This window comes from Silene latifolia, chromosome Y (assembly GCF_048544455.1).
Source record: "Silene latifolia isolate original U9 population chromosome Y, ASM4854445v1, whole genome shotgun sequence".
NCBI lineage: Eukaryota > Viridiplantae > Streptophyta > Magnoliopsida > Caryophyllales > Caryophyllaceae > Silene > Silene latifolia.
Window position 1 is genome coordinate 190,013,537 of NC_133538.1, and position 26,327 is coordinate 190,039,863.

The 26,327-nt window shown below is 39.9% G+C and overlaps 2 protein-coding genes across 2 annotated transcripts in view; both read right to left on the reverse strand.

The window, feature by feature from the left end:
* Positions 1–9,004: 9,004 nt before the first annotated feature.
* Positions 9,005–10,588, reverse strand: LOC141626420 (uncharacterized). The gene has a single exon (XM_074440247.1). The coding sequence runs from the start codon at positions 10,586–10,588 to the stop codon at positions 9,005–9,007; it is 1,584 nt and encodes a 527-aa protein (XP_074296348.1).
* A 2,394-nt stretch (positions 10,589–12,982) lies between these two features.
* The window catches only part of LOC141629674 (uncharacterized), a 35,995-nt gene continuing 22,650 nt past the window's right edge, over positions 12,983–26,327 (reverse strand). Inside the window, exons 3-6 of the mRNA XM_074442645.1 lie at positions 15,457–15,597; positions 14,661–14,981; positions 14,050–14,197; positions 12,983–13,647 (exon numbers count right to left, since the gene is read on the reverse strand). Coding sequence (XP_074298746.1) covers positions 12,983–13,647; positions 14,050–14,197; positions 14,661–14,981; positions 15,457–15,597 — 1,275 coding nt within the window. The remainder of the gene's footprint in view (positions 13,648–14,049; positions 14,198–14,660; positions 14,982–15,456; positions 15,598–26,327) is intronic.

Here is a 26,327-nt window from a genome sequence, read left to right on the forward strand (position 1 = left end):
TGCTGTTGACTCTTTTTCTGTCATCTCATTGTGGATGGTCATTGTTGTTTCTCGTTAGCTTGGATCATTGATAGGTATGTTATTGTTCGGAATTATCAAAAACTTCAGAAGAAACTTTTGGTGGCAGTTGTGTTTTGTTGGTAGCTTGTATATTTTGAAACAAGAAAATTTTGTGTATATATAGGCGTGACATGGGATTGTTGATGTCTCTTTGACTCAATGAGTCAATGTTCTTAGAGAAAGCACATTAAACAAATTACTGGTTATAGATGTTTTGACGGACAGTTAAACTTTTTGTTGGCGTGTTGCTTTATGTTCTCTTCGGTAGATGCATTAAGGAATGGTGGAGTCTGAAGGTATGGGTTGTCCTTCACTTCTTTGTCATTGCATTAGTATAGTCAATTCTGAATCGCTGATCGTATGTAACACATTTTATGGACAATTTGGTCTCATATGAGATCGTATCATGTATGTTTTGTGTTTATGAACGCACATCACATACTACATACTACACTTGTATACTGAACTTTAAATTGCTATACTAACCATCATGGGAACTGGGAAGCGGACCATGAGGGTACTCAAGGGCGCTATTAGTCAAGTCATTAATATGTTAGCTAAAATAGGAAAGGCATTTGAAGCAATTAGTTGCAGTTGTATTGATTATCTAGCGACTTATGATATCATTGGAAAGTTTGTTAAAGTAGATTTTTTGTACAAAAAATGATGGTTATTTCTGTTGTAAAAGTGGTCTAAATTTGTGCGAGTTTTGTATTAATATAATGTGTCATTGGGTGCACAAATGGAGGGGAAATTAGAGGAAAATAGGTGGTGAAGATATTTTCAAGAAAGGTAAGAGAACCACAAGAAACGTGAGGGGGACATAGCAGAGAATCGGTCTTATTAGCTTTAGACAAAACATTTACACTTAAAAAAAAACATAACGGTGATGTAGGTTGGGGTACTTAACTAGATTATGTTAAAGTTGAATCCCTTTAACTAAAATTCTTTCATTAGTATTGGTCTTTTATCTTGGTGTTAACTCATTTTTCTCAAATAATAGCCATCAGCTTAAAGACATAAACTTTAAAGTGTCTTTAACTTAAACCTTCATATATATCCTTTTATTTGTTGTATCATGTAAGGGATGTGTTCCTTAAAATCGAAAAATTCTTTACCATGATCAACTTTTCAAATTCTCTAATTTCTAGCGCCTTCACGTGCGTTAGCAAAGGTCGATTCTCTGAGTTTGGTTTAAGCTACTTAACGTCCTGTGTAAGTAATTTCTAGCTGTTTCTTTTCTCAAATCTCATTTACTGTTTATTTGTGTTAGCTTGTGTGTGGTATTGTCTTGAAGGAGTACTTAGGGTGTAGTAATGACACAAGGGTACGGCTGTGAGCTTCTTACTACCCTCTGTAATATGCGAGAGCCCCCTTGAGTCACTATATTAAATGGTGCTCTTGTTGTTGTTGTTGTTGTTATTATGAGGGTGAGGGTACTCCTACTCTGAAGTCACTAGGGTAATGCTGCTCTTTGTAATACGCAAGAGGGAGTCTTGCTAACCGTTCGGTTGTTCATGGCCATGATTTTGAAGGACAAAATGTAGCAACACCTGTTATTAAAGTTACTAACAATTACTGATTTGAGCATGCTTTAGGTGTAATTCATATAGTTTGGGGATATTTTAAAAAGAGAGAAAAAAAAAACATAAGCACTTCGCTAATCCAGTTGCCTCGCTTTTTAATCGTGGTCTGGTTGCATTTCTTTATATAGGGTATATATGCATCTGATAATATTTTCTTGATATAAGGTAAAATCTGGATTACTTCGTAGAGTTTGCATTCTCACTTAGTCATAGAGTTTTCATTCTCACTTTTGTAGTTGCATGAACAAACATTATATTGCATTAAAAGAGTTCATACTAACTTGTCTGAGTATTGTCAAACATTTAATGACTAATATGAATTAGCTCATGCAATAACAACTTTTTTCAAGGTAACTTACATTAGGTAGATTTATGTCTCTTTGTTTATATAATAGGTAGCCATATTTTTTTTTTCTTGTAATAAAGCCTCAGCATATGCATGTATGTATTGGGTTTTTTCAGGCTATATGAAGTCATTGTTGGCGACTCTTTAGAAGAACTTACTTGGGCAAGGAGGGTCTCACGGAAGCACCACACTTGCAAGCTTTTAGTCCTTATCATCTACACAACTAGCTATGGAGCCTCATCCCATTATATGGTCTGCTATATAGCAAGGTCTTTAGCTTCGTGAATTGTGATATGGTTTTGTAGTACTAAATGTTTAATACTTTAGGTTTAGTTGTACTAATCGATTCATTGGATGCTTAAATACACCATTGTATATTATTGTGCTACATGAGTCGGTGTCGTCGGAGTTATAACAAATTTATTGAAAATTTGAAATCCCAAGTTAATGTAGCTAAAGAATCTTACAAGTTCGCTACATAGTTTTTCCTTTCATATTTCAAGTTCTCATGATAAATTGTTGAAAATCGTTCCTTAATTAGCACCTTAACATGTGTCCATTAGGCACATGATAGAAAAAACTCTTTCTTTTTTATTTTGATTTGATTTCTTTTAACATGTGATTCTTTGCTAAGTTGTTAATCTTTGTTTTTTTAACATGACACTCAACTTCTCTTAAGGTGCTTGTTGTAGTTTAGGCGGTGATGTAATAACATGTATTGGAGTTTGATTTTTCACATAGCATTCCTTCTAGCACGTAACATTAAAGCTTGATTTTAGGTGCATCCTATATGTAGTACATACTTTGTCCTATACATGTTTTGGGCAAGCTGAGAGACAATATCGACTTCTATTATGAAGCTTTCTAATGAGGACATCTACACGATTTGCCGAATTGGGGCACTGCGCCCGGTAGGGCGCGGAGCAACAACTAGTACATACTAAAATATAGCAATTAAAAATCCATGTAATACTAAACTCTATCTTTTAATTTACTATTTTAAAATTCCAATGATAGTTTACTATTTTAATTATCTTTTTATTTATACACATAATTTATTCAATAAAAACAATAGCCAATGAAATCGCTCTAAAGTAATAGCCAATGAAATCGCTCCAAAAGTGCCTCTTTTAAGTATATACTAGATTTAATGCCCGTGCGATGCACGGACCAACTTGTAATTTCATATGGATTATAATTCGTTCAGTAGTAGTCGGGCTACGTATGGTTTTAGTTGACCATGTTTTTTAACATTATAAATTAATTTTTGATGAATTAACTCCATGTATCATGCTTGTCTTTAATTGGGCTTGAGTCTTGACCAACTTACAGAAACTAAGAGAAAATTTCAAGTTCGGTTTATATGATTTGAAGACTTTTAAACTTATTAGCATGCATGGATCTTGTTTGGCCGAACGTCCATATAATACTACCTTCTCATTTTCCTAACAATAACCTCGCAAGTCCTTACGGGAGTCACACGATTAAATGTGACTCCAACTAATCATCACCATTTAACTTGGCAAAATAAACACCCTGATGAGAGAAACTGAGATTGAGTGGTTATGCCCTTAATTATCTCTAACCCCATCCTTTGTGATTAAAACATAACTAAACTAATTGAATTACGTATTAACCTCTTCAATTCTCAAAAGCTCAATAATCAACCTAGCTAGGCTCATAAACTTACATTAACATATCATACATTTATGTAATGTTGATTTCTTGTGGAATATTACCTTCTTTTGGTAATGAATTTGTAGGAATATATCCTATGAGATAACGGTAGGAATTGTTTACAAATAATGGCAATTTGAAAATGAGGATGAGAAGACTCGAACAAACGTTTCATAAATATATTGTCCAAGTGCCTATAAATAAAGGAAAATGAAAGGGCGCCACGGGTGACACTCAATTTAGACGTCACTCTTTCACATGGGGTGAGTGGGGACACCTTCAGTTAAGAATGATTGTGAGAGGGTGACACCAATTTGGGCGCCACCCGGTGAGGCCCTATCACTATCCGTAAGTAAATACGTATAACTATTTACTCCATATTAAAAATATAGAATAAGTAGTTTATAAATTTGGGAGACTCTAATGTATACTTTGATTTAACACGAAAATAGTAAGATTTTCCAAGATTACAATTTATGTAAATAACAAATATTCGACAATATGCGTTCTAGCTTTGACGCATGTCTTAATAACCGACATGCTTTGTATAAATATTTGTAATGACAATTCCTGTATGGCTGCTCTGCACTCTATTTTCTCCTTTGTGTTTTCTAATCACATACTGTATTAATCTTTAAATACAAAAAGAACTCATTCCATCACATATTTTTAGTTAAAAGGGACAACAAAGTTAGGATGGTTAAAATATACTCCGTGTAATAATATAAAATCCTACAATCTTATGTAGATTTTTATGCAATACATACCTTTATTGACGGGGTGAATCCATGAAATTGACCTGAACATTGAAATACAAAGAAAATATTAAATTGTCGTGGAATAAAAAAATAGTTCAGCATAGAAACATACTCGTAAAAATAAAATATTTAGACCTATCATTGTATAAAAAAACAATGAAATATAACAACATACAGAACTGTAAAGCCACAAACAGAATAAAAAAACTCGCGTTCACCTACAACAAACTGATATGTGAACAGAATCATCATAAAAAGATCTCATATGCGAAGGCCGTGAGGTATTAGTAATAGGGAAGGCCATGAGGTGGAAGTATTAAATAATAAATAGTATTATTAAAATAATACAATTGCTAATGCTAATTATATAATCGTTTATATAATACAATTAATCAGCAATTGATGAGTAGTTAGCCATGATATTATGAGAACAATAACAGCAATTGATGAGTAGTTAGCCATGATATTATGAGAACAGTACAGTAACTTGGCCATTCAAACTTCGGCTAACTACATAATCGTTTATAATGCTTTCAAATATATATTGCATATATCGCATTGGACAATCTCATTCGTATATGCCTAAAGAATTAACAAAAAGATCATTATTGACCAATCGTATTTCACCTATATAAAAAAAACTATAATTAATAGTATCGAAATGAAACTCGATCTCAAAGTAAATTGTTTACCCTGTTGTAGTATTATCTCTCGAATTGAGATTAGAGGACGGTCTAATACGAATCCTGTGTGGACATTACCCTTGAGTACGCATGTTTGCTCTTTTTGTAATGGCAATAACCTACATATATACATAATAAAGATGAACCGTTAAAAAAGACATAAAAATAAATCCAAAGTCGATAAAATTATAAAGTTATAACTAAGCTTGGATGATCAAATTATGCCACGGACTATTGTAACATAAGATTACATGAATCAATGAATGCTAAGAAAAAACTTAAGAAAAAAAGCAGTTGACAAAACAATGAATTCACAAGCAACGTAAATGGCAAATAATCTATAATCTATTTATACAATTTTAAGGATAACTTTTACTTGGATTGAAATTCTAAAAACGCAATAAGAAATAATCATTAGTATTGCGCTACAGAGTTATAGTATCTAGCTGACTCTTATTTGATTTTTATTGATTAAGTTTCATGCTTTACGGTACATAGGATATAGTTCTTTTTCTATTACAAATATTTATCTATTGCTTATTACTTATTATTATATAATGGGTTTTTCTAACATGTGCCCTTAGGGCACATGATAATAATCTAAGTAGGAAAATCTTTCCCTACTTAGCTTATTATCATGTGCCCTTAGGGCACATGTTAGAAAAATCCTTATATAATTAGGTAGTTCGCAAAAGTGGGAGACTCTGTAATAGCTTGAAAAAAGTTTCCTTTAATAATATAGATAGATATTGATATTGATTGAATTCCCCGTCACATAGTTTGAGAAAAATAATAAAACTATTTGAACTTAAAGAGATTCTTCGTTATTATGCCTTTTTATACGTATACAACTTTCTATTTTATCAGATTTAACACAAAATTACTCACATTTTTATCAAAACATACTTGAAACAATCAAGTTACTCTACATTGCGTTACATGACAAGTTTATTGAAAGTAATATTTTCCCTTGAGTATATCATTCATTCAACGTACAATATATACAAGTTGAGGTGCCTTGATTGTCTCCTCAATCCCATGGATTATGGGGAGTCAATAACTAATATCTAAAATAGGGGAGTCAATCCCATACAATTAGCAAAACCTAGCATTAGTTTAGGAAACAGAATAGCTACAATATTTACAAGAATAATTAATTGATATTAATATATTCTAATACACCCCCTCAGTTGAAGCGGGAGGTGAGCCGACGTTGAGACTGGATCGGAAATCATCGAACAAAATTTTAGGGAGTCCCTTTGTGAACACATCGGCAAATTGATATCGGGACGGAACATGACGGACTTGTACCTCATTTATCGCAACTTTTTCTCGGACAAAGTGTATGTCTAATTCAATATGTTTGGTCCGCTGGTGATTAACCGGATTTCCCGATAAGTAGATAGCTGAAACATTATCACAGTAAACGATGGTGGCTTGTCGAATTGGACATCTGAGCTCGAGTAGTAAATTTCGGAGCCAGCACGATTCAGCTACTACATTGGCAACGCCGCGATACTCGGCCTCTGCACTAGACCGTGATACTGTGGCTTGCCGTTTTGATGACCACGATAGTAAATTCTGACCAAGATAAACACAGTAGCCGGAACTCGATCGACGGGAGTCGGGGCACCCACCCCAATCGGCATCCGAGTAGGCCGTGAGTTTGGTAGAGGCCGACTTGGTTATGTGTAGGCCATAATGAGACGTACCTTTAAGGTAGCGAATTATGCGTTTTAGAGCACCAAAATGAGCTTCGCGCGGATCATGCATAAAAAGACATATCTGTTGAACAGCATAGGAAATGTCCGGACGGGTAAAGGTCAGATATTGCAATGCACCCGCAAGGCTTCGGTACAGAACTGGGTCGGAAACTGGGTTACCACCCGTGGCACTCAATTTTGATTTTGTGTCAGCTGGAGTAATGGCGGGTTTACAGGAGGTCATTTTCGCCCTTGCAATGATTTCTTGAGTGTATTTTTGCTGATGGAGAAAAAGACCCGTGGGATGTCGGATTGCAGCAACACCCAAGAAAAAGTTCAGGGGACCCAAATCAGTCATGGCGAACTCGGAGCGAAGTAGAGACATGATGTGAACCCGGAGTGTATCAGTCGAAGTAGCAAGTATAATATCATCAACATATAAAAGGAGATAGGCGAGTTGATTACCGTCACTGTATATGAACAGAGAATTATCGCACTTGCTGTGAGTGAAACCAATGGTTGCGACATAATTCGCAAAGCGTTGATACCAGGCCCGTGGTGCCTGCTTAAGACCGTAAAGAGATTTTTTTAAGAGGCAGACATGATCGGGGCGAGAACGGTCCCGAAACCCGGGAGGCTGATGCATATATACCGTCTCGGCAAGATGACCATGTAAAAAAGCGTTCTTTACATCCAATTGGTGAAGAGACCAATTTTTCGAGACAGCTAGACTGAGCACGGTTCGGATGGTAGCGGGTTTGACCACTGGACTGAAAGTTTCGTCGCAATCAACTCCAACCTGTTGAGACCTGCCATTAACCACAAGTCGAGCTTTGTATCGCTCCAAATCACCGTTAGCTTTAAACTTATGCTTAAACAACCAAATACAACGAGTTATATTGGCATCCGAGGGTCGAGGCACAAGAACCCAAGTATCATTCTTAATGAGAGCATCGTACTCATCTTTCATGGCGCGATTCCAATTCGGGTCTTGGAGGGCAGTGATAGGACACTTGGGGATAGGTGATAGAGTGGTGGCACATAGGTCGAAAATGGGTTTAGGTTTGTATATCCCGTGCTTAGCACGGGTAGCCATTTGAGGGGAAGAGGTTGGAGGTGGTTCACGGCTTGGGGAACGAGCAGGGGTAGTGCTGGGTGTGGTTTCTGGGCTCGGGTCAGGGGAGGCCACGGGTGTAGAGGGGGGTGTGGGCTCAGGACTCGGGGCAGGGGAAACCACAGGCGTGGTGGGAGGGGAAACCACGGGAGGAGTTGGGGCAGGGGAGGCCATAGGCGACACCACCGGGTTGGATGGGGTGGAGGGAGTAAGAATTTGATGTTGTATAAGTGGAGAGGGGTCATTGTGAGGAAAATTAAAGGAGGCAGGGGTCATGTTTTTTTTATTAGCGAAAGGAAACACGGTTTCATCAAATGTTACATGACGTGAGATTATAATTTTCCTTGTGACAAGATCGAGGCACTTGTATCCACGATGAGAAGACGGGTAGCCTAAGAAGACGCACGGGGTTGCTCTCGGGGCAAGTTTGTGGATGGTCGTAGGTGGGACATGTGGGTAACAGAGACAACCGAAGGTGCGGAGGTGGCTATAAGACGGGGTGCGATGATAGAGACTCGAAGTAGGGGATTTGTTATGGTTGGCCTTACTTGGGAGTATGTTATGTAAGTATGTGGCCATGGCAAGGGCATGATGCCACAAATTAGATGGTAAATGGGCATGGAGAAGAAGAGTGCGAACAATGTTGTTAATGGTTCGTATTTTTCTCTCGGCCTTACCATTTTGAGGTGAAGTGTGAGGACATGAGAATCGGAAGAGCATCCCTTGAGCACTGAAAAACTTATGTAGTGGGGTATTATCAAACTCTCTGCCATTATCACATTGTAAAGATTTAATTTGAGATTGAAATTGGGTCTTTATCATATTATGGAATGTTGTAAAAATATCATAAACCTGTGATTTTTGGGAAAGGGGAAATGTCCATAGAAAATTGGTAAAATCGTCAAGAAATAGGACATAATAGCGATGCCCATTCGTGCTAATGACGGGTGAAGACCACAAGTCAGTGTGTATGATATCAAAAGGACATAAAGTAGTAGATAAAGACTTGGAAAATGAAAGTTTGACATGTTTACCCATTTGGCAGGAACTACATAAAGGAAAAGTTTTGCGAGCTCGTCATGAAATGTCGGGATTATTACATAACGAATTAAAAATGCTATGACCCGGATGACCTAAACGTCCGTGCCAGATATCGGACGAAATGGCAGTGAGGGCTTGAATGGGAGTAGTGGTTGTGGCGGCTCGGGTAGGTGGTAGGAGAGGATAGAGGTCCCCCGTACTATTGCTTCTCAGAAGTGGCATCCCCGTCTTGAGATCCTTCACGGAAAAACCAAACGGATCAAATTCAACCGAGACACAATTATCAATAGTGAATTTACGTACCGAAACTAAATTCTTGATTAGTCGAGGGACATGTAAAATATTTTTTAAATGAAGTTGTTTTTGGGGTGAAGGGATAACAGTGTTACCAATACCACGAATAGGAATCATATCGCCATTTCCGACTACAATTGCACGATTACCAGTCAAATAAGAATAGTTTGTGAGTTTACCGTTACTGGAGTTCATGTGCGACGATGCCCCGGTGTCCATATAATAGTTGTCATCGGGTTGTTGAAGATTAAGTGACTGCATGACTGCTGCGAGATCAGTGGGAACGAAAGCGCCGGGCATGCCGAGACCATTAGACTGAGCAAGAAAGGCTTGCGACGGACGCGGCCCAAGTATTCCAGGGCCGTTATTAGCAGCAGGTGGGGCCCACCCGGAGGTGGGGTAGGGGCATGGTGGTGCAGACCACCCCTGTTGTGGCGTTGATGGCCACTGAGCAAGCGGGACCCACGCCCAATTGGTAGCAGAGGAGCCTTGTTGCGATTGTTGACGGCCGACTTGCTTGTTCGAACCTGACGAACCATTGCTGCCCTGATGCTTTCCACGATAATTCCCCTTGTTATGGCGGTTCCCTTTACCCTTATAATTATTGTTATGATTCGAATTTGTCGAACCACCATTGTTGGAAGAGGGTTTTGATTTCGAATCGGCATTGGCAGCGAGGAGAGCAGAGTCAGACGAGGTAGCAATCTTGGCTTTGCGGGCTTCTTCCATCGTGAGCATGGAACGAGCTTTATAAAACGATGGTAGCGGGTCACTTTGCTGGATAATCGTCGCGACGCTATCATAACCCTCGGAGAGATGGGTTACGAGTTGGAGCACCAAACGAGTTTCAGGCACCTTCGATCCGACGTTTGCCAATTGATCAGCGATCATCTTAAGAGCTTGGCAATAGGCGGATACATTCGGGTAATTATCCATGTGAATATTGCTGAATTGTTGCTCCAATGTGACAGCGCGCGAGTTTTGATAATTATCGTTGAAAATATCCTTGAGACGATCCCAAGCTTGTTCAGCCGTTGCACCGGGTTCAAGGATGGTGTGAAGAAGGTCAATATAGATGGTACTATATATCCATTGTTTAACAATGGCGTCGAGACGGTCCCAATTTCCATCCTTCTTGAGAACGGCGTCCTTAGGAGGGGCGACGTGATCGAGTACGTCAAAAGCACGAGCAGTGTTGAGAAATAGCTCGGCCCATGAAGCGTAGTGAACATTCTCAATCTCAAGAGTGATTTGAACATAGTTTTTGATGTTTGAGACGGAATAGGCGGGATGGAAAGCTTGTTTGGAGGATTCGGGACCTGTCATGATGAAGAAACAGAGTCGAAAAAAGAGGAGAAGGAAAGAAAAAAGGTAGAAATTAGAGAGGATAGGCGGAAGCAGAGGGATCAATTTCTGGGTAATGATACCATGAAAGTAATATTTTCCCTTGAGTATATCATTCATTCAACGTACAATATATACAAGTTGAGGTGCCTTGATTGTCTCCTCAATCCCATGGATTATGGGGAGTCAATAACTAATATCTAAAATAGGGGAGTCAATCCCATACAATTAGCAAAACCTAGCATTAGTTTAGGAAACAGAATAGCTACAATATTTACAAGAATAATTAATTGATATTAATATATTCTAATATTTATAACCAACAAGGGTTTGCCCTAAGGTAAAGTGTCCACCTTCTAACCTTGAAGTCAGAGGTCAATTCCTATCATGTTGGTAAGCAATCTGTAAACATCACTGTAAGCCCTTAAAAAGACCCCTATCATGGCCTTCGATTAAGTAAAATCTGCCCTTTAACCTAATTTTTTATGTACCAAAAAAAAAACATAATAAGTTTATAATGTAAAATATACTACATATTAAAAAAATGTACAAAATCTATCCATTTGTCAAAAAAAAAAAAATGTAACTAATATGGAATTAACACCCCACTAGATATGACATTATTATCATTTAATAAATATATATTACTATTGGACAATAAGATTCAATTTTATCAAATCATGTACTTTTACTTTCAGAGAGAATATTTGGGTCTTTGTAGAATAATACTCCTTCTATTTTTTTATATATCATTCTTATTTTTCGAAGCACTTCCTTCTCTTTTCAATATCTCTCAAAATACAAGAGTAAACATAATGAAATGTATACTCATTTGAAAGTTCTTTTCATAAGGAATTTTATGGTATAATTTTTAGTCTAATATATTTTTGTAAAAATGAAAGTCAAAGGCTCACCTCAAAAAACAAAAACGTCATATAATATGGAATGGAGGGAGTAATTTTGATGCACATTTACATGACCATAACTCCACTTTGGAAGCTACCAGAGCATCCGTAATGGTGAAACGCCCCATATTTTATCTCCCTTTTTTTTTATTCTTCCACCTCATTTTTCACTAACTATTTCATTTACCCTCGCCATTTATAATTACGTCTCCGCAACAATGAGGTTCCCCAACAAAATTAATTTACACATCACTCTATTTTGGGAACCTCTCCACAAGAACACAAATTTTATATTGTAATTTGTTGATGACATCCCATAAAAGTAGCGGAACCCCAAATTATAGGGATGTGTTTGCAACAATGAGGTGTCTCATATAAGAAAAGAGAAGACATATGGGGAGGTAATATTTTGCCTTTGCAGATGCTATGAGTCCGAGAATCTGGACTCTATTTTGTTTGAGCTACTTTCTAAGGCCTTGTTCTTTATACTGGTCGAACTGAATTGAATTGAATGAACCTAAATTTAACTTAACTTAACTTAACCTATAAGCAGTATTTGGGCTCCTATATTTTGTTTCAGCTACTTTCTAGCGCCATGTCCACTGTTCTTTTGGATTGAAACGGGTTGAACTAAATGGACTTAAACTGAACTTAACTTAACTTAACTTAACTTATAAGAAGTGAAAAATTGAATTGGACTTAACTAGATTAAACTAAACTAAGCTGAATCGACCTAAATTAAGCTGAACTAAATTGAACTGAAATTAAGTCCATTAAAATAGGACTTAAGGGGGTGTTTGGTTGGAACTTTTGGAATGGATTTGAATGAATTTAATCCATTCTAGTGTTTGATTGGAGGCTTTTGAAATGGAGTTAGATACTCAATGAATTCCAACTTCATTCCAATCCCTTAATTGGAATCTCAAACTCATGTATTAACCCAAGTTTCTAACTCCATTCCACCTTATTATTACAACTCAATCCATTCCAGGATCGAACCAAACATTTATAAGTAAGTATGGGGTTCTAACTCTATACCTTTATAGTATCATAATCCATTCTTATACATTAAACCAAACGACCCCTAAATGTCTTTTCTCGCAAAAGGCTCAAGTCTACATAGCAAACCTATAAAAAAAAGTCCAGAAAGCAATGGATCCTGGCCCAATGTAAATTTGTGAACATTGACCGTGTAGTTTGTCATGGGCCATTATTGCGAATAGACTGACCAGCCCATAGCTCCTATAAGAGAGTTTCAAGCCCAAGAGTCCAAAACAAAGATCCATTTCTCTCCACGGAAACAAGAGGTGACAGACAATCAACTTCAGTCGAGTCGAGTCGAGTCAAGTTATATGGAGGTTGATTTTTTTGGAGTAATTCAGAGTATTCCATTTTTTGGATTGAGGCGAAGTCGGTATGAGTAGATTTGAATCATGTATTTTTTTTTTGGCAGCTGTAAAAGAAAACTTTCTTACAATCTCATAGCTCGTTTCGCTAGTCGATGAGCCACAGAATTCAGGTTTATAGGAATAAAACTAAAACTAATACAATGAAAGAAAGGTAAACTAGCTTCAATATCAAGTAGGATTCCTTGTGTCAAATGGTGTCCGTTCTCCACTCCTGTGATCTGCAGCAAGATCTGTAGGCAATCAGAAAACACATCCAAATGAAAAATCCCATTAGCGCTAGCCCATCTTAATGCTTCTCGGATACCCTTTGCCTCAGCCTGTAAAGCAGATTCAGACCAAAAACTCCTGCCGCCTTCAAAGATGATAGAAACGTCATGGTCGTACGCCACCCAGCCAGCAGCAGACACTAATGACGTATGCCATCCAGCATCCACTTTGACCCTAATAGTATTACACCCTCTGCCCGTGCCTATCAGATAAACCTGGAAACTATTTTCCAGTTTTTCCCGAACTTCATTACGCTGAAGACCAGGAAAAAACCCCTTTGCTCTTACCATCCCTTGGGTAGCCTCATAAGCAGCAATTGCCTCAGCAGTCGTCTTAGATTGTAAATTGTAGAAAGTCTCGGGCGAGAATGAATCCCCTCTAAAAACGAGATTATTACGGGTACACCATATGCACCAGATGGTAGCAATCAGGCTAATAACCAAAAACTCCCCATTATCAGCTTCCGAAAGGTAATTAATCCAATTGATAATCCATTCTCCAACAGGCAAATGGGAATCGTTGCAAGTTCGAATTCCCAAATTAGAGGAAGACTAGATCCTAGCTACAATATCGCAATCTCGGAATAGATGATTCAAAGTCTCGATATTATCCATACCATAACAAAATCTACAAGAATGGTCCACACTTATTCCCCTTTTTTGGACCGACCCATTAGAGACAGAATTAGTAAGGATTCTCCAAACTAATACTTTCCATTTCTGAGGCCCAGGGAGTCTCCAAAGCCTCTTTTTACGTAAAGCAACACATGACTGCTAAGCACTGGATAAATCCTTCTCATTACAAGCCTTGTTAAGGTGAGATTCGAGAGCAATACCATAACCGCTTTTAACCGAATAAGTACCTGAAGTAGTATGCTTCCAAAAAATCGTGTCAGTAGGTTGTGACGAACACAAAGGGAGGGCCAGGATTTTAGATCGCCATTCTTCACTGAAAAGCTCGGTTATTAGCTCTTTATTCCATTCCCCTGGCCCTAACAGAAGGTCTTTGACCTTAAGATTTAAGGCAATCGAGACTTGACCCAGATTAAGGCTAGGATTCATGCTAGGTGTTTCCCCATTAACCAACTTAGTGCTCTATATGTGCATGTCGGAGAGGTACCCCACTTTCCAAGCGCAATTTGGGAGAATAAGTTCAAGCCCCCGCATCAGACTTCTACAACCCCATGACAGATTCGAGGTATGTTTTGCGGACATGGAAGCAGGACCAAACGAAGGGGGGAGTACTTTGTCTCTGAAAACTTTCCCAAAGAGCGTCTTGCGCTGTGATCAACTTCCAGGCTTGCTTGGCCATGAGAGCTTGATTGAGACAAGAAACGTTCCTAATCCCAAGACCTCCTCTACTTTTTGGAATACTTAGGAAATTAATACTACACCAGTGCACCGTCTTAGACGATCTCAAGCACACCCACAAAAAATGTGACAAAAGAGAATTAATTCTCTTGGCCACACTTACCGGTATTTTAAACACCGATAGGAAGTAGCTAGAAATAGTGGATAGAACAGAAGATCCCATTCCACGAGGAGATCCGCTTCTTAACATTGTCAACAAGCGTGGAGAAAATATCTGCTTTTGAGCTTTCAAAATCCGTGGATATACCCAGATACTTACCAATGCCCTTGTTATTCCGGATGTTAAGGATTTTAAGTCCCATGAAGCACGACATTTAATCGGAGTGCTTGGGCTAAAAATAATACCAGATTTTTCATAATTGATAGTTTGGCCCGAAGCCTCACAAAACCGCTTAAGAATTCCATCAAGCTGTCGAAAAGCATCCTTTTTATCCGTTAAAAAGAAGATAGAGTCGTCAGCGAAAAATAAATGCGAGAGAGGCGGAGAGGACCTAATCGTGTATTTTCAAGAGAGATATTTAGGCTAGTAATATTGGTTTAGGTTACTCACTCTACTAAGTGTTGGGTTGAATTTACTAGTTATCAGTCGAGTTGAGACATTGTTTAGTTTTTCTTCATCTCATGTTGGTTTCAGTTTTGATTAGTCTTAGGTATAAATCGAGAATCAGTCATTTATTCAGCAACAATTCATCATATATTCTGAACTTGATGAAATTAGATTTTAGACAATACATCGATAACTTTTACCAACGTTATTTTTATCACCCTTACAATAAAATACCGCCTCCATTTCACCTTACTTCCCTCTTTTGTTTGACGTTTGTACCCCAAATATAAATTCCGAAGTCTATTATAAAACAGATGTACAATAAAACATTATAAAACGATTAACAAAGTACCTTGATGCCCTTTATATGCAACCGATGTATACAAGTTTTTTTGGGAACTCTAATCCTCATTGTCGGTCTTAATTCCTCTTTAACTCGGTAAATGATACAGTAAAAATCCCATAAACTCGAGCAAAAGCGGCATGCAATTAGCTGTTAATTAAAAAACAAAAACATTAATCATGATGAGGGCAATTATGGTGCGTATTATTCAGACAACCTCTAAAAGCAATTAGGGATATGGACTGATGAACCGAATACCGTCAAAAGCATTGTTGATTTCTTTAACACAAATTCTTGTTTACATCCGTTGTAAACAAGAATAATTTATAACGGAGGTATAAATTCATCCCAACCAACACCTTTTTTCGGGGTGATAGGGTGATACACCCATTCGCTATAATTTACAAAGGTTATAAGCAAAACTAATTGTTTCTTTAAAGGTTTGTATACGGAGGAGCCTTATTTGGGTGACCAAGATAACGTCCCATGGGATTTATTTCAGGCTTTCAATAATAAAGATTGGGAGTGGTTTATGAGACCGTTTAATATAGCTGAAATCGAAAGTTTTATATCTCATATGGGGGCGCTTAAAGCCCCGGGTCCGGATGGATTTCAAGCTTTATTCTATCAAAAGAACTGGCCTTTAGTTGAATCTTCTTTGTGCAATACGGTGATTAATGCTCTCGAGGGTAAAGGCATGCCCGAAGGCCTGAACGACCCCCATCTCGTATTCATACCTAAGGTAAATACTCCCGAATATATCACTCAATTCCGTCCTATCAGCTTGTGTAATGTGGCGTAATAAATTATCAATAAAACACTTGCTAACCAGATTAAAAAGGTATTGCCTCATGTCATCTCGGAAACTCAGAGTGGGTTTGTCCCGGGTCGTCAAATTACTGACAATATCGTCATTTTCCAAGAAGTTATATTCTATGCGGAAAAAAAAGGGTCAATCTGGTAATATGGCTATCAAAATTGATCTTGAAAAAGCGTATGATAGACTAAGGTGGAGCTTCATACTTGATATTATGAACGATATGCAATTCCCGATGCTCTAAGTTGATGTCGTTATGGAATGTGTTACCTCGCCTCGAATGCAGATTCTATGGAATGGTGAACCAACTGAACAATTTACTCCATCTAGTGAGGTACGACAAGGTGATCCTCTGTCTTCGTACCTCTTCGTCATGTGCCTGGAGAAATTACAGCAAGCTATTGATCATGAAGTGCGAAATAAAAAATGGAAGCCTATTATCTTGTAATACTACGGTTTTCTGGTCCTAGCTTACTCGGACGAGTATGTAACACCCCCATATTCAGAGGTGCCTTAACTAGGCCTTCCTTAGCATATAAGGTCGTTACCATCTCGGTTGCCCGAGGTAAGTAATCATCAAAAGTCGATAAAAGAACATTTATAGTTATATTACAAGCGTTACAACCAACTTAACCAAAATAAAGATACAACTCGTGAGCTACACACTAACTATATCGAAACTCGTGAGAACTCCTCCCGCCATGACTCCAGCTATCAACAACACCAACACCTGCTAAGACCGACTGCTCACCATAAGGGATCACGGCAGACACATAGAAACAACAAGACAACCACGCAAGGTCAGTACTGAGATAAGACATGACAATACCAACAACATCTATCAACACAACACAACACAATCAGTCACACACACAATCACACCCACACCAATCAATCTCCGTCACCAACTGTCCACTGGACCAGCCCTCCCAGTGGGGGACCGCAGCCGTACCCACCAAATCCCCGCTCATCATACCGAGCGATAACCCTGTCCCATTAATGTGCACATCCCCTCCCGTGGCGGGTTCCACGGAGGGCGAAACTAGGGCGTGAAGCCACTCCCGCAAGTGACTCCACTCAGCCGAGGACGCACATCGAGAAACAGAGACAAACAATCACAGACAACTGCAATACAACAACAACCAACAAACTGTACGTACCAACCGACCACCGCATATATGCTGCCACACAAACACAACCACAATACAACAACAATGACGAGACAACCGACACACTAGACTATCCACAGAAACTGAGTAGGCGAACCTACCTTTAAGCAACTGCAACCACTCCAAGCCATCATACTAATTATTTAGCAATCAAGCAACACCTATATCCACAACACAATCATCTATCACTACCAAGCAAACCCTAACTGTAAAGATAAGGATACAGATGATGATGACGACATACCTACAAGAAGAGACCTGGCAAAAGACCGCTACCCGACTCAAGCTATGCTCTCCTAAGGCACAAGAACCTTCAAAGGCTTCCAAGGAGGTTGTATGGTGAAGGGAAAGGAGGCGACCTAGGGATCTGAAGAAATGAGGCGGAAATGGTTTGCGGATTTACCAAAATGCGATTATAAACCCTCGCTGAAAACCCGATACTCGATCGAGTGGCCAACATACTCGATCGAGTGTCCCCTACTCGATCGAGTATCCAAGCTACTCGATCGAGTAGCCTATACTCTATCGAGTACCACACATAACTCACAACCCAAGGTAACTTTGGCACGCACTTCTAAGGGCTATTACCGCTCCCAAGGTCAGTCAACGCTGGTCAAAGGGTCTCTAAAAGGGCGGGTATTACAATCTTCCCCCCTTAAAAGAACTTCGTCCCCGAAGTTCAACTCACCTATCTCACAGCACAAGACACGGGAACACAACGACATCATTACTCTTTCGACACAGGTCACTACTCCTCGGAAATACCATCCCCCATGTCATCATCATCAACTGTCTAACACTCTATATAGGTCGACACTTACAAGTTACTACTTGAAATACCACCCTCACTACATAAACCGGCACAACTAACGATTACCCAACACACTACAAGGTTACACCTTCACTAACAACAACCAATAACACGGGACATGTCACTTTAGCACCACTATGCTACTCAATGATATGTTTCTATTTCAACACACGACCTCGTAACTATATTTCTATGACCGCCTTATTGGGTATACTATTCAAATTTACTTCAACATGCAAGTCACTTCCACTAACAAGTGCAAGCAATTATACTTTCATACAAGAGATGTGACTAAGGTCGTAGAAAACGTTATAAACAAACAACAACATAATTTCAAAATCGGTCTTTTTATTTTGCGACATTACTCTTCCCCTCTAAAAAGGAACTTCGTCCCCGAAGTTCACCACCAAAACACTACACATGTTATGTACAACTTACGTTTTGACACATATATCCAACCCATATCATTCACTATGGACATTACTCACTAATCATATACCCATTAAATTAGAAAACATACGCAACCCATTCGAAGAACTAGCCGCCGTCGAGAATGCATGTTAATATCATATGTACAAGTATATGACAAGACGCAACTCCGGTGAAATATAACTATTAGACAAAACGGATGTAAAATGAATGCAATAAAAACAATTATATCTTCACGATTCGATACAAATACGCCTCTAAAAACGAAGCACGACCTCCAACATATGATATTAATGGTTCAAATATGTTACTAATTATTAATAACCATGTTAAACACCAAACATGTAATTATATGACCGTCAAATAATTTTAATTTTACGAAAGTTCCTGTAACAGTGCTACTCGATCGAGTATGTAGTGGTACTCGATCGAGTGCCCGCTACTCGATCGAGCGTCTTGGCTACTCGATCGAGTAGCCCTGAGATCAGAATGCCTTATTTCTGTCACACCTGCAGCTACTCGACCGAGTATGGGGTACTCTGTCGAGTACCTACAGGTCAAAATCTTGGAAAATCCTGTCATAACACCATATATATATAATCCTCACATAACGCGAGTCGGGATGACTTCCCGATCCCCAAAATCAATCTTGCAACAAGGTCAAACCAGCAAATCCGGCCTTATGGCCATCCGTACAAATCCAAAATAAAAGTTCTAACTAACAACAACTACCAACATCCAACACCAACGACCATAAACAAAGATAAAGAAAAGGAGCATCACTCCTGCTGCTGCTGCTCAACCATCAACTCATCTCCACCACCATCTCCTACCGAGGTGCCCGCTCCCGATGACCCAATACCCGCATCAACCTCTGCTCCAGCTCCAGGACTCACATACCATGGGGTCAAGCCGCCAAAGGCAAAGGACTGCGGTGTCCCCCAAGCTGACCGATCCACCCCGTAAGAGTGGAAAACCCCACTATAGTCCCCAACTCCGCTCCACCACACCGGGTGCGGTCCCTCGGTCCCAATCCCCTGAGTGTACGCCATCTCATGCATGTTCCTGAGTGTCAAAGTAGATGACACTCTCTCTGCCAAATAGCTCGATCGCGTCTCCGGGGTGTCGAGGTAGGGGTAACAAGGAAAAGGGTGCTGTTGTGGTGGTGCTGCCGGCCGTGATCTAGTCTCAGCTGTCCTCCCCCTCACTCTGTGAGGTCCTCTCCCCAACCTGGGTCTCTCCTCCACCACTGCCGCATTCTCCCCCTTCTTCGGCTCGGGCATCACTCGAAGGATCGTGTCTTCAATGAGGTAGGTCTGCAACTGTCGGGGCACATCATCCTCCTCCTCCTCCTCATCAGAGTCCACAGCTACCACTACCGGCTCTAACGGCTCTGTCGGTGGAAGGTGCTCAGGCGCCGGGATCCCCATCCAACTCATACCCCACACTCTCTAGGCTAGGCTACCATCAGCTAATGTCCTCAACCATTTCAGGTCGAGATAGTAGTCCCGGTCCATCGTAGGCACCGGTGTAGCTAGAGGAATATACTCCGAAGAAGCCTCAAAGGAGGCTAGCTTTTCAGCTAGCCGAGTGGCGATAGAACCACAACTCAGGTACCGGGTGGGGGAAGTAGCCATCAAGGCCAGGCTAGCACAGACCATGGCGGGAGCATTAAAGACCACCTTCTCGGTCCGCTCCGGGTTCAGGTAAGACATCAGAAGCAGCAGTTCATGGTTGTTCAACTTGCTCATACCCGGCCTCTCATACAGGAGGTTTGACAAAGAACGAAGGAAGATCCTCAAGGTAACATGTTGAACATCATTAATCAACATGTTGCTTGAGGTGGGAGCTGGCTTTCCGGTAAGATAAGGCATTAGGCGGCAAACACCGCACTCAGAAGGAATATCAATGATGGAATCCTTGGGAGGCTTGGCCAACCTAAGGTGAGAAGCGAAAAGGTCCATGGTCAACAAGAAACTTGTGTTCATCAAACGGAACTCAACAGTTTGTGCAGCCGGCTCGTAATTAAACGAGCTCATAAATTCTAAAGTCAGAAAAGGGTAAGAGTGCTTCCTCAGCCGATACAACCCCATAAACCCCAAAGTCTCAAAGATGTGACGGACGTCCGTCTCTATTCCCAAGTCCTCTAAAAGTGTGGTATCCACACACCGGGTTGGCCGCATTTTGCGCTTTTACAAAACCACGAATCTTTCCCTTTGCTTAAAGTCTACAAATACCACCGAAGGGTACTCCGGTACCGCGGGTACCGCGGGTACCACGGGTCCACTACCTTCCCCAACTTCGGGTTGTGCAACCCTCCCCCTCTTACTCTGACGGGTCCCTATGTTCAGTCTCGGCATCTGTTTCAGATACGATTTAAACAAACTTGCATAGGCATGTAAAGCACGTAATTCATACAATTGAAACTTGAATACTCAGCTAAGTACACACTTTCACAAACAAATTCCCAATTTGATATGTATAAGTTCAGTTTATGGCATTCAGACGATCTCTATGGCTGTGAAAAGTTTAACCTAATAAACATAATTTACTCAATCAATTCAGCTATCATGGCTTGGCTCACATGCTACTTCATATACATACTTGACAACATGTGAAATATTCATATATGTCCATAGAAGGGCAACATAAAACATGCCATCACCAACCTTCAACATTAGAAGCAATTAACTCAAATAGACTAGTCAGACGGTCTCTACAGCTGTAACAAATTGACATATTCACCAATAATTAACATCACCATTACCATATTAAAAGCTTAACTCTTACATATGCATTCATATCCAACACCAAAACTCAATTATAGAAAACGAAATTCAACTTGGGGCACTTTTAAGACGGAGTTTTAAGGCAAATTTTAAGGTAAAAATTACCAAAATCCAACTTTCACACGGTATATACAGCATATAATACTCAATTCCAGCATCCAACTTATAGAAAACAACCAAAATTGATTTTGATTTTTGCAAACCCTAGAAAATTCGTCCCCAAATTTTGCAATTTCTAGCTTATTTTTACAGCAATTAATTACCAACATTCATGAAATGAAAGCATGTGAATCATATTACAACAATTTAAAGCAATAATTCGCCCATGTGAATCGAAAATTTCAGATTACACCGTCATTCCAACAAATTCAAAGTAATAAAAACATGTAAATAAGGAAGAAAATCATACCTTGATTAGATAGGGAAACTAAAAGAACGAAATTAACAAGCAAATACCCAACTTAATCACCACCAACACTAAAAGAGAGGAGAGTTTTGGGAGAAATTTAGGCTTAGGGTTCGAAATAAGAGGGAAGAATGAGAGGCATAAGAAGAATTAGGGGTTTTAAGAAACCCGTAAGAGGCTCTGTACTGTAGCCTACTCGATCGAGTGCCTCGGGTACTCGATCGAGTGCCCTCTACTCTATCGAGTAGGTGCTATTTCGTCGAGTATCTGCAGAAAAATTTCCACATCCCGACGTCATAGCTTCTTAACTAGATCGAGTGAGGTCTACTCGGTCTAGTAAGCACTCGCACTCGATCAAGTAAGGTTGAGTACTCGGTCAGAAATGCGAAGTAAATTGAAGATTCCTGCAAAAACAATATCGCGTGTCGATTCCAAACTATGTTCGGAATTCGTCACTAGTTATCATACTTACTCATGTATTAACATTACTACTTAAGTGTGTCATACCGTCTCGTCAGATAAGATTCATGTCATATTACGCTACAACAAATTTACCCGACTCGGTTTACCTGCTACCGAGTCATTCATATGCATAATCACGTCATCATACCATACTTAAACTTATCATACCATAATTAACGATAAATCATTCTTTCATATGTCGTTCAAATGCATATTCTACATAGCAAATTAAAGCTTAGCATGTTCCAGTTCCATTATAAACAATTTATTCCACACAATTAAACACCACGCAAGCGGAAAGTTTCAATTATCAAGCATTGCATATACACATCACTAATTACCAATTCTCGTACTATATCTCAACACTTCCTTAACTATCATCATTATAGCTACGGTAGAAATTATAAACTCATATAGGTTCGCTATTACTAACAACTTAAAGTAAACACCAACACGTCCACCTTTCATATTACCGCATACACTCCCGCACCTTCACGCATTTCTATTAAATAAACTCTTGTCACATTTCTCATAATCATCGTACAAGCTCACTAATTATGCCAAAACATCACTATACACAATCCAAATGCAACTACTATACCCATATTTACGTTAGCAAAGACTCGACCACAAATAATTCCGACACAGTTAACATACACATTACATACATACACATGGACTCCACATTCCCGTACCCTGTGAATGGCTTAAGTACCATGGGGCCAAGATTTTGAAATGAGGGCGCCTACTCACCCAAAATCTAGCATCAGCTGGGGCTCTCATTATACATACACCAGGTTCATTTTATTAGACTCACTACGTTAATTATTTTCATTGGTTACAGGTTCCAAAATCGTCGCTCTGATACCACTTTGTAACACCCCCATATTCAGAGGAGCCTTAACTAGGCCTTCCTTAGCATATAAGGGCGTTACCATCCCGGTTGCCCGAGGTAAGTAATCATCAAAAGTCGATAAAAGAACATTTATAGTTATATTACAAGCGTTACAACCAACTTAACCAAAATAAAGATACAACTCGTGAGCTACACACTAACTATATCGAAACTCGTGAGAACTCCTCCCGCCAGGACTCCAGCTATCAACAACACCAACACCTGCTAAGACCGACTGCTCACCATAAGGGATCACGACAGACACATAGAAACAATAAGACAACCACGCAAGGTCAGTACTGAGATAAGACATGACAATACCAACAACATCTATCAACACAACACAACACAATCAGTCACACACACAATCACATCCACTCCAATCAATCTCCGTCACCGACTGTCCACTGGACCAGCCCTCCCAGTGGGAGACCGCAGCCGTACCCACCAAATCCCCGCTCATCATACCGAGCGATAACCCTGTCCCATTAATGTGCACATCCCCTCCCGTGGCGGGTTCCACGGAGAGCGAAACTAGGGTGTGAAGCCACTCCCGCAAGTGACTCCACTCAGCCAAGGACGCACCTCGAGAACCAGAGACAAAAAATCACAGACAACTGCAATACAACAACAACCAACAAACTGTACGTACCAACCGACCACCGCATATATGCTGCCACACAAACACAACCACAATACAACAACAATGACGAGACAACCGACACACTGGACTATCCACAGAAACTGGGTAGGCGAACCTACCTTTAAGCAACTGCAACCACTCCAAGCCATCATACTAATTATCCAGCAATCCAGCAACACCTATATCCACAACACAATCATCTATCACTACCAAGCAAACCCTAACTGTAAAGACAAGGATACGGATGATGATGACGACATACCTACAAGAAGAGACCTGGCAAAAGACCGCTACCCGACTCAAGCTATGCTCTCATAAGGCACAATAACCTTCAAAGGCTTCCATGGAGGTTGTATGGTGAAGGGAAGGGAAGGAGGCGACCTAGGGAGCTGAAGAAATGAGGCGGAAATGGATTGCGGATTTACCAAAACGCGATTATAAACCCTCGCTGAAAACCCGATACTCGATCGAGTGGCCAACATACTCGATCGAGTGTCCCCTACTCGATCGAGTATCCAAGCTACTCGATCGAGTAGCTTCTACTCTATCGAGTACCACACATAACTCACAACCCAAGGTAACTTTGGCACGCACTTCTAAGGGCTATTACCGCTCCCAAGGTCAGTCAACGCTGGTCAAAGGGTCTCTAAAAGGGCGGATATTATAGAGTAGTCCATACTCGGTCGAGTAAGTTGTCGAGTGCTTTTAAACAGGCTACTGTTTTGGGTGCACTCGGCCGAGTTGTGACTAACTCAGCCGAGTAGGTTGTACCAGGTACTCGACCGAGTACCCGGTCTAAGGGTTAGTTTCCGCGCTTTTGATTAAGATAATTCGAGAAGTATATATAAGTCGTGTTATCAACTTAATCATTTTATAATCAGTTCTTAATCACTTTTCTTAACTCTAAACGACGTAACACTGCTCTCCAATCATCCTAATCATTTCCAAGGCTAGGGTTATAGATTTGGGGATTTTCATTCCTCTTTTCGCGTCAATTCGATCAGTAAGTGTTTTACCCTTTGTCATTTAAGTATTTTTGTTATAATTTACAAACCCTAATTGGGTGATTGGGGGTTTTGGGGGATTAGTCATTTTATGTGTAGTATATTTATTTTATGATATTATAATAGGTGAGGACTTTGTAGAGGAGGCTTTCTAGCGTGATTGATGTGCTTTGATTTGGATTGCGATATGGTAGGGTTTCCCTACTCAGTTGATTGTATAATTGATATAAGGTTGGTTGTGATTGATTGTATAACATATATCATTAGGATTGAGATTGATTGAGACTATTGTTGATTGGTATTGTTGTTATGGGACCATTTTCGGGAGATAGTTCCAACCCCATGTTCTCCCCTTGTGGCTCCCGTCACAAGGGGGATGTGCACATTAATGATCTGGGTTCGCTCGTTGCGATGAGCGGGGATTTGGTGGGCAAGGCTGCGGTCCCCCACTGGTAGTATGGGTTACCTGTTGCGATGGGTAACTTTGCAGGGCTTCACACTTTGGTGTGTAGTCGGTTACTGGTTACTATTGGAGTTTGGAGGATGGTTACTACAGTTTGGATTGTGTACTGGATTGTGTATTTGTGATTTCGTAGATTGGTTATGCAGTTGACTGACCCCGTTTATTGTTTTCAAAACTGTGGTGATCGATCCATTCAGGGATGGTCAGCAGTTGGTTTAGCAAGTAATGGCTATGGTTGTAGCTCGCGGGTTACGGATGGGGCCGAGTCATCACATTTTATTTAGCTAGCTTCCGCTGTCGTTTAAACATTAGTTTCTTTTGATTTGTTCGGAGTTATAAATAGTTTTGGTTTGAGTTTGGGTTGTATTGATTAAATAGTTTTGTACTTTTAGTAAATGTTCTGTAATGGTATATTTGATATACTTTATCTCGTTCAACCGAGATAGTAGCGCTAATATGCTGACGTGGTCCTTGGTAAGGCACCTCGGTGTGTGAGGGTGTTACAAAGTGGTATCAGAGCGACGATTTTGGAACCTAAAACCAATGAACAAAATGAACATATGGTGTCTAACTAAAATGAACCCGAGTAAGAATTGTTTGGAGCTACCGCAAAGGTTTGAGAGACGTCTCGAAACCGTAATATTGCCCACACAAATTTGAACCGGTCACTACAACGTGTGTCTTGGGGATCGGTGTATGTTTGTGTATATCTGTGCATGAATAGAATGGATGAGCATGTTGTGGTTCGAGATGGTATGATATGAATTGCATGCATATGTTGTGGATTAATAGAAGCGATATAGAAAGGCATAATGTGTATGATTGGTTGTTTGCGTTTTTCGTTCATGGTATAGGAATATGTGAATAGGCTGCTGCTTTGTGTTTATGTACTTATACTTATTGGTTGTGTGTGTGTGTCTGTGTGTGTGGGTGGTTGGGGGGGGGGAGCTCGTTTTTGGCATGATTCGGCCGAGCATTGCAGGTACTCGACC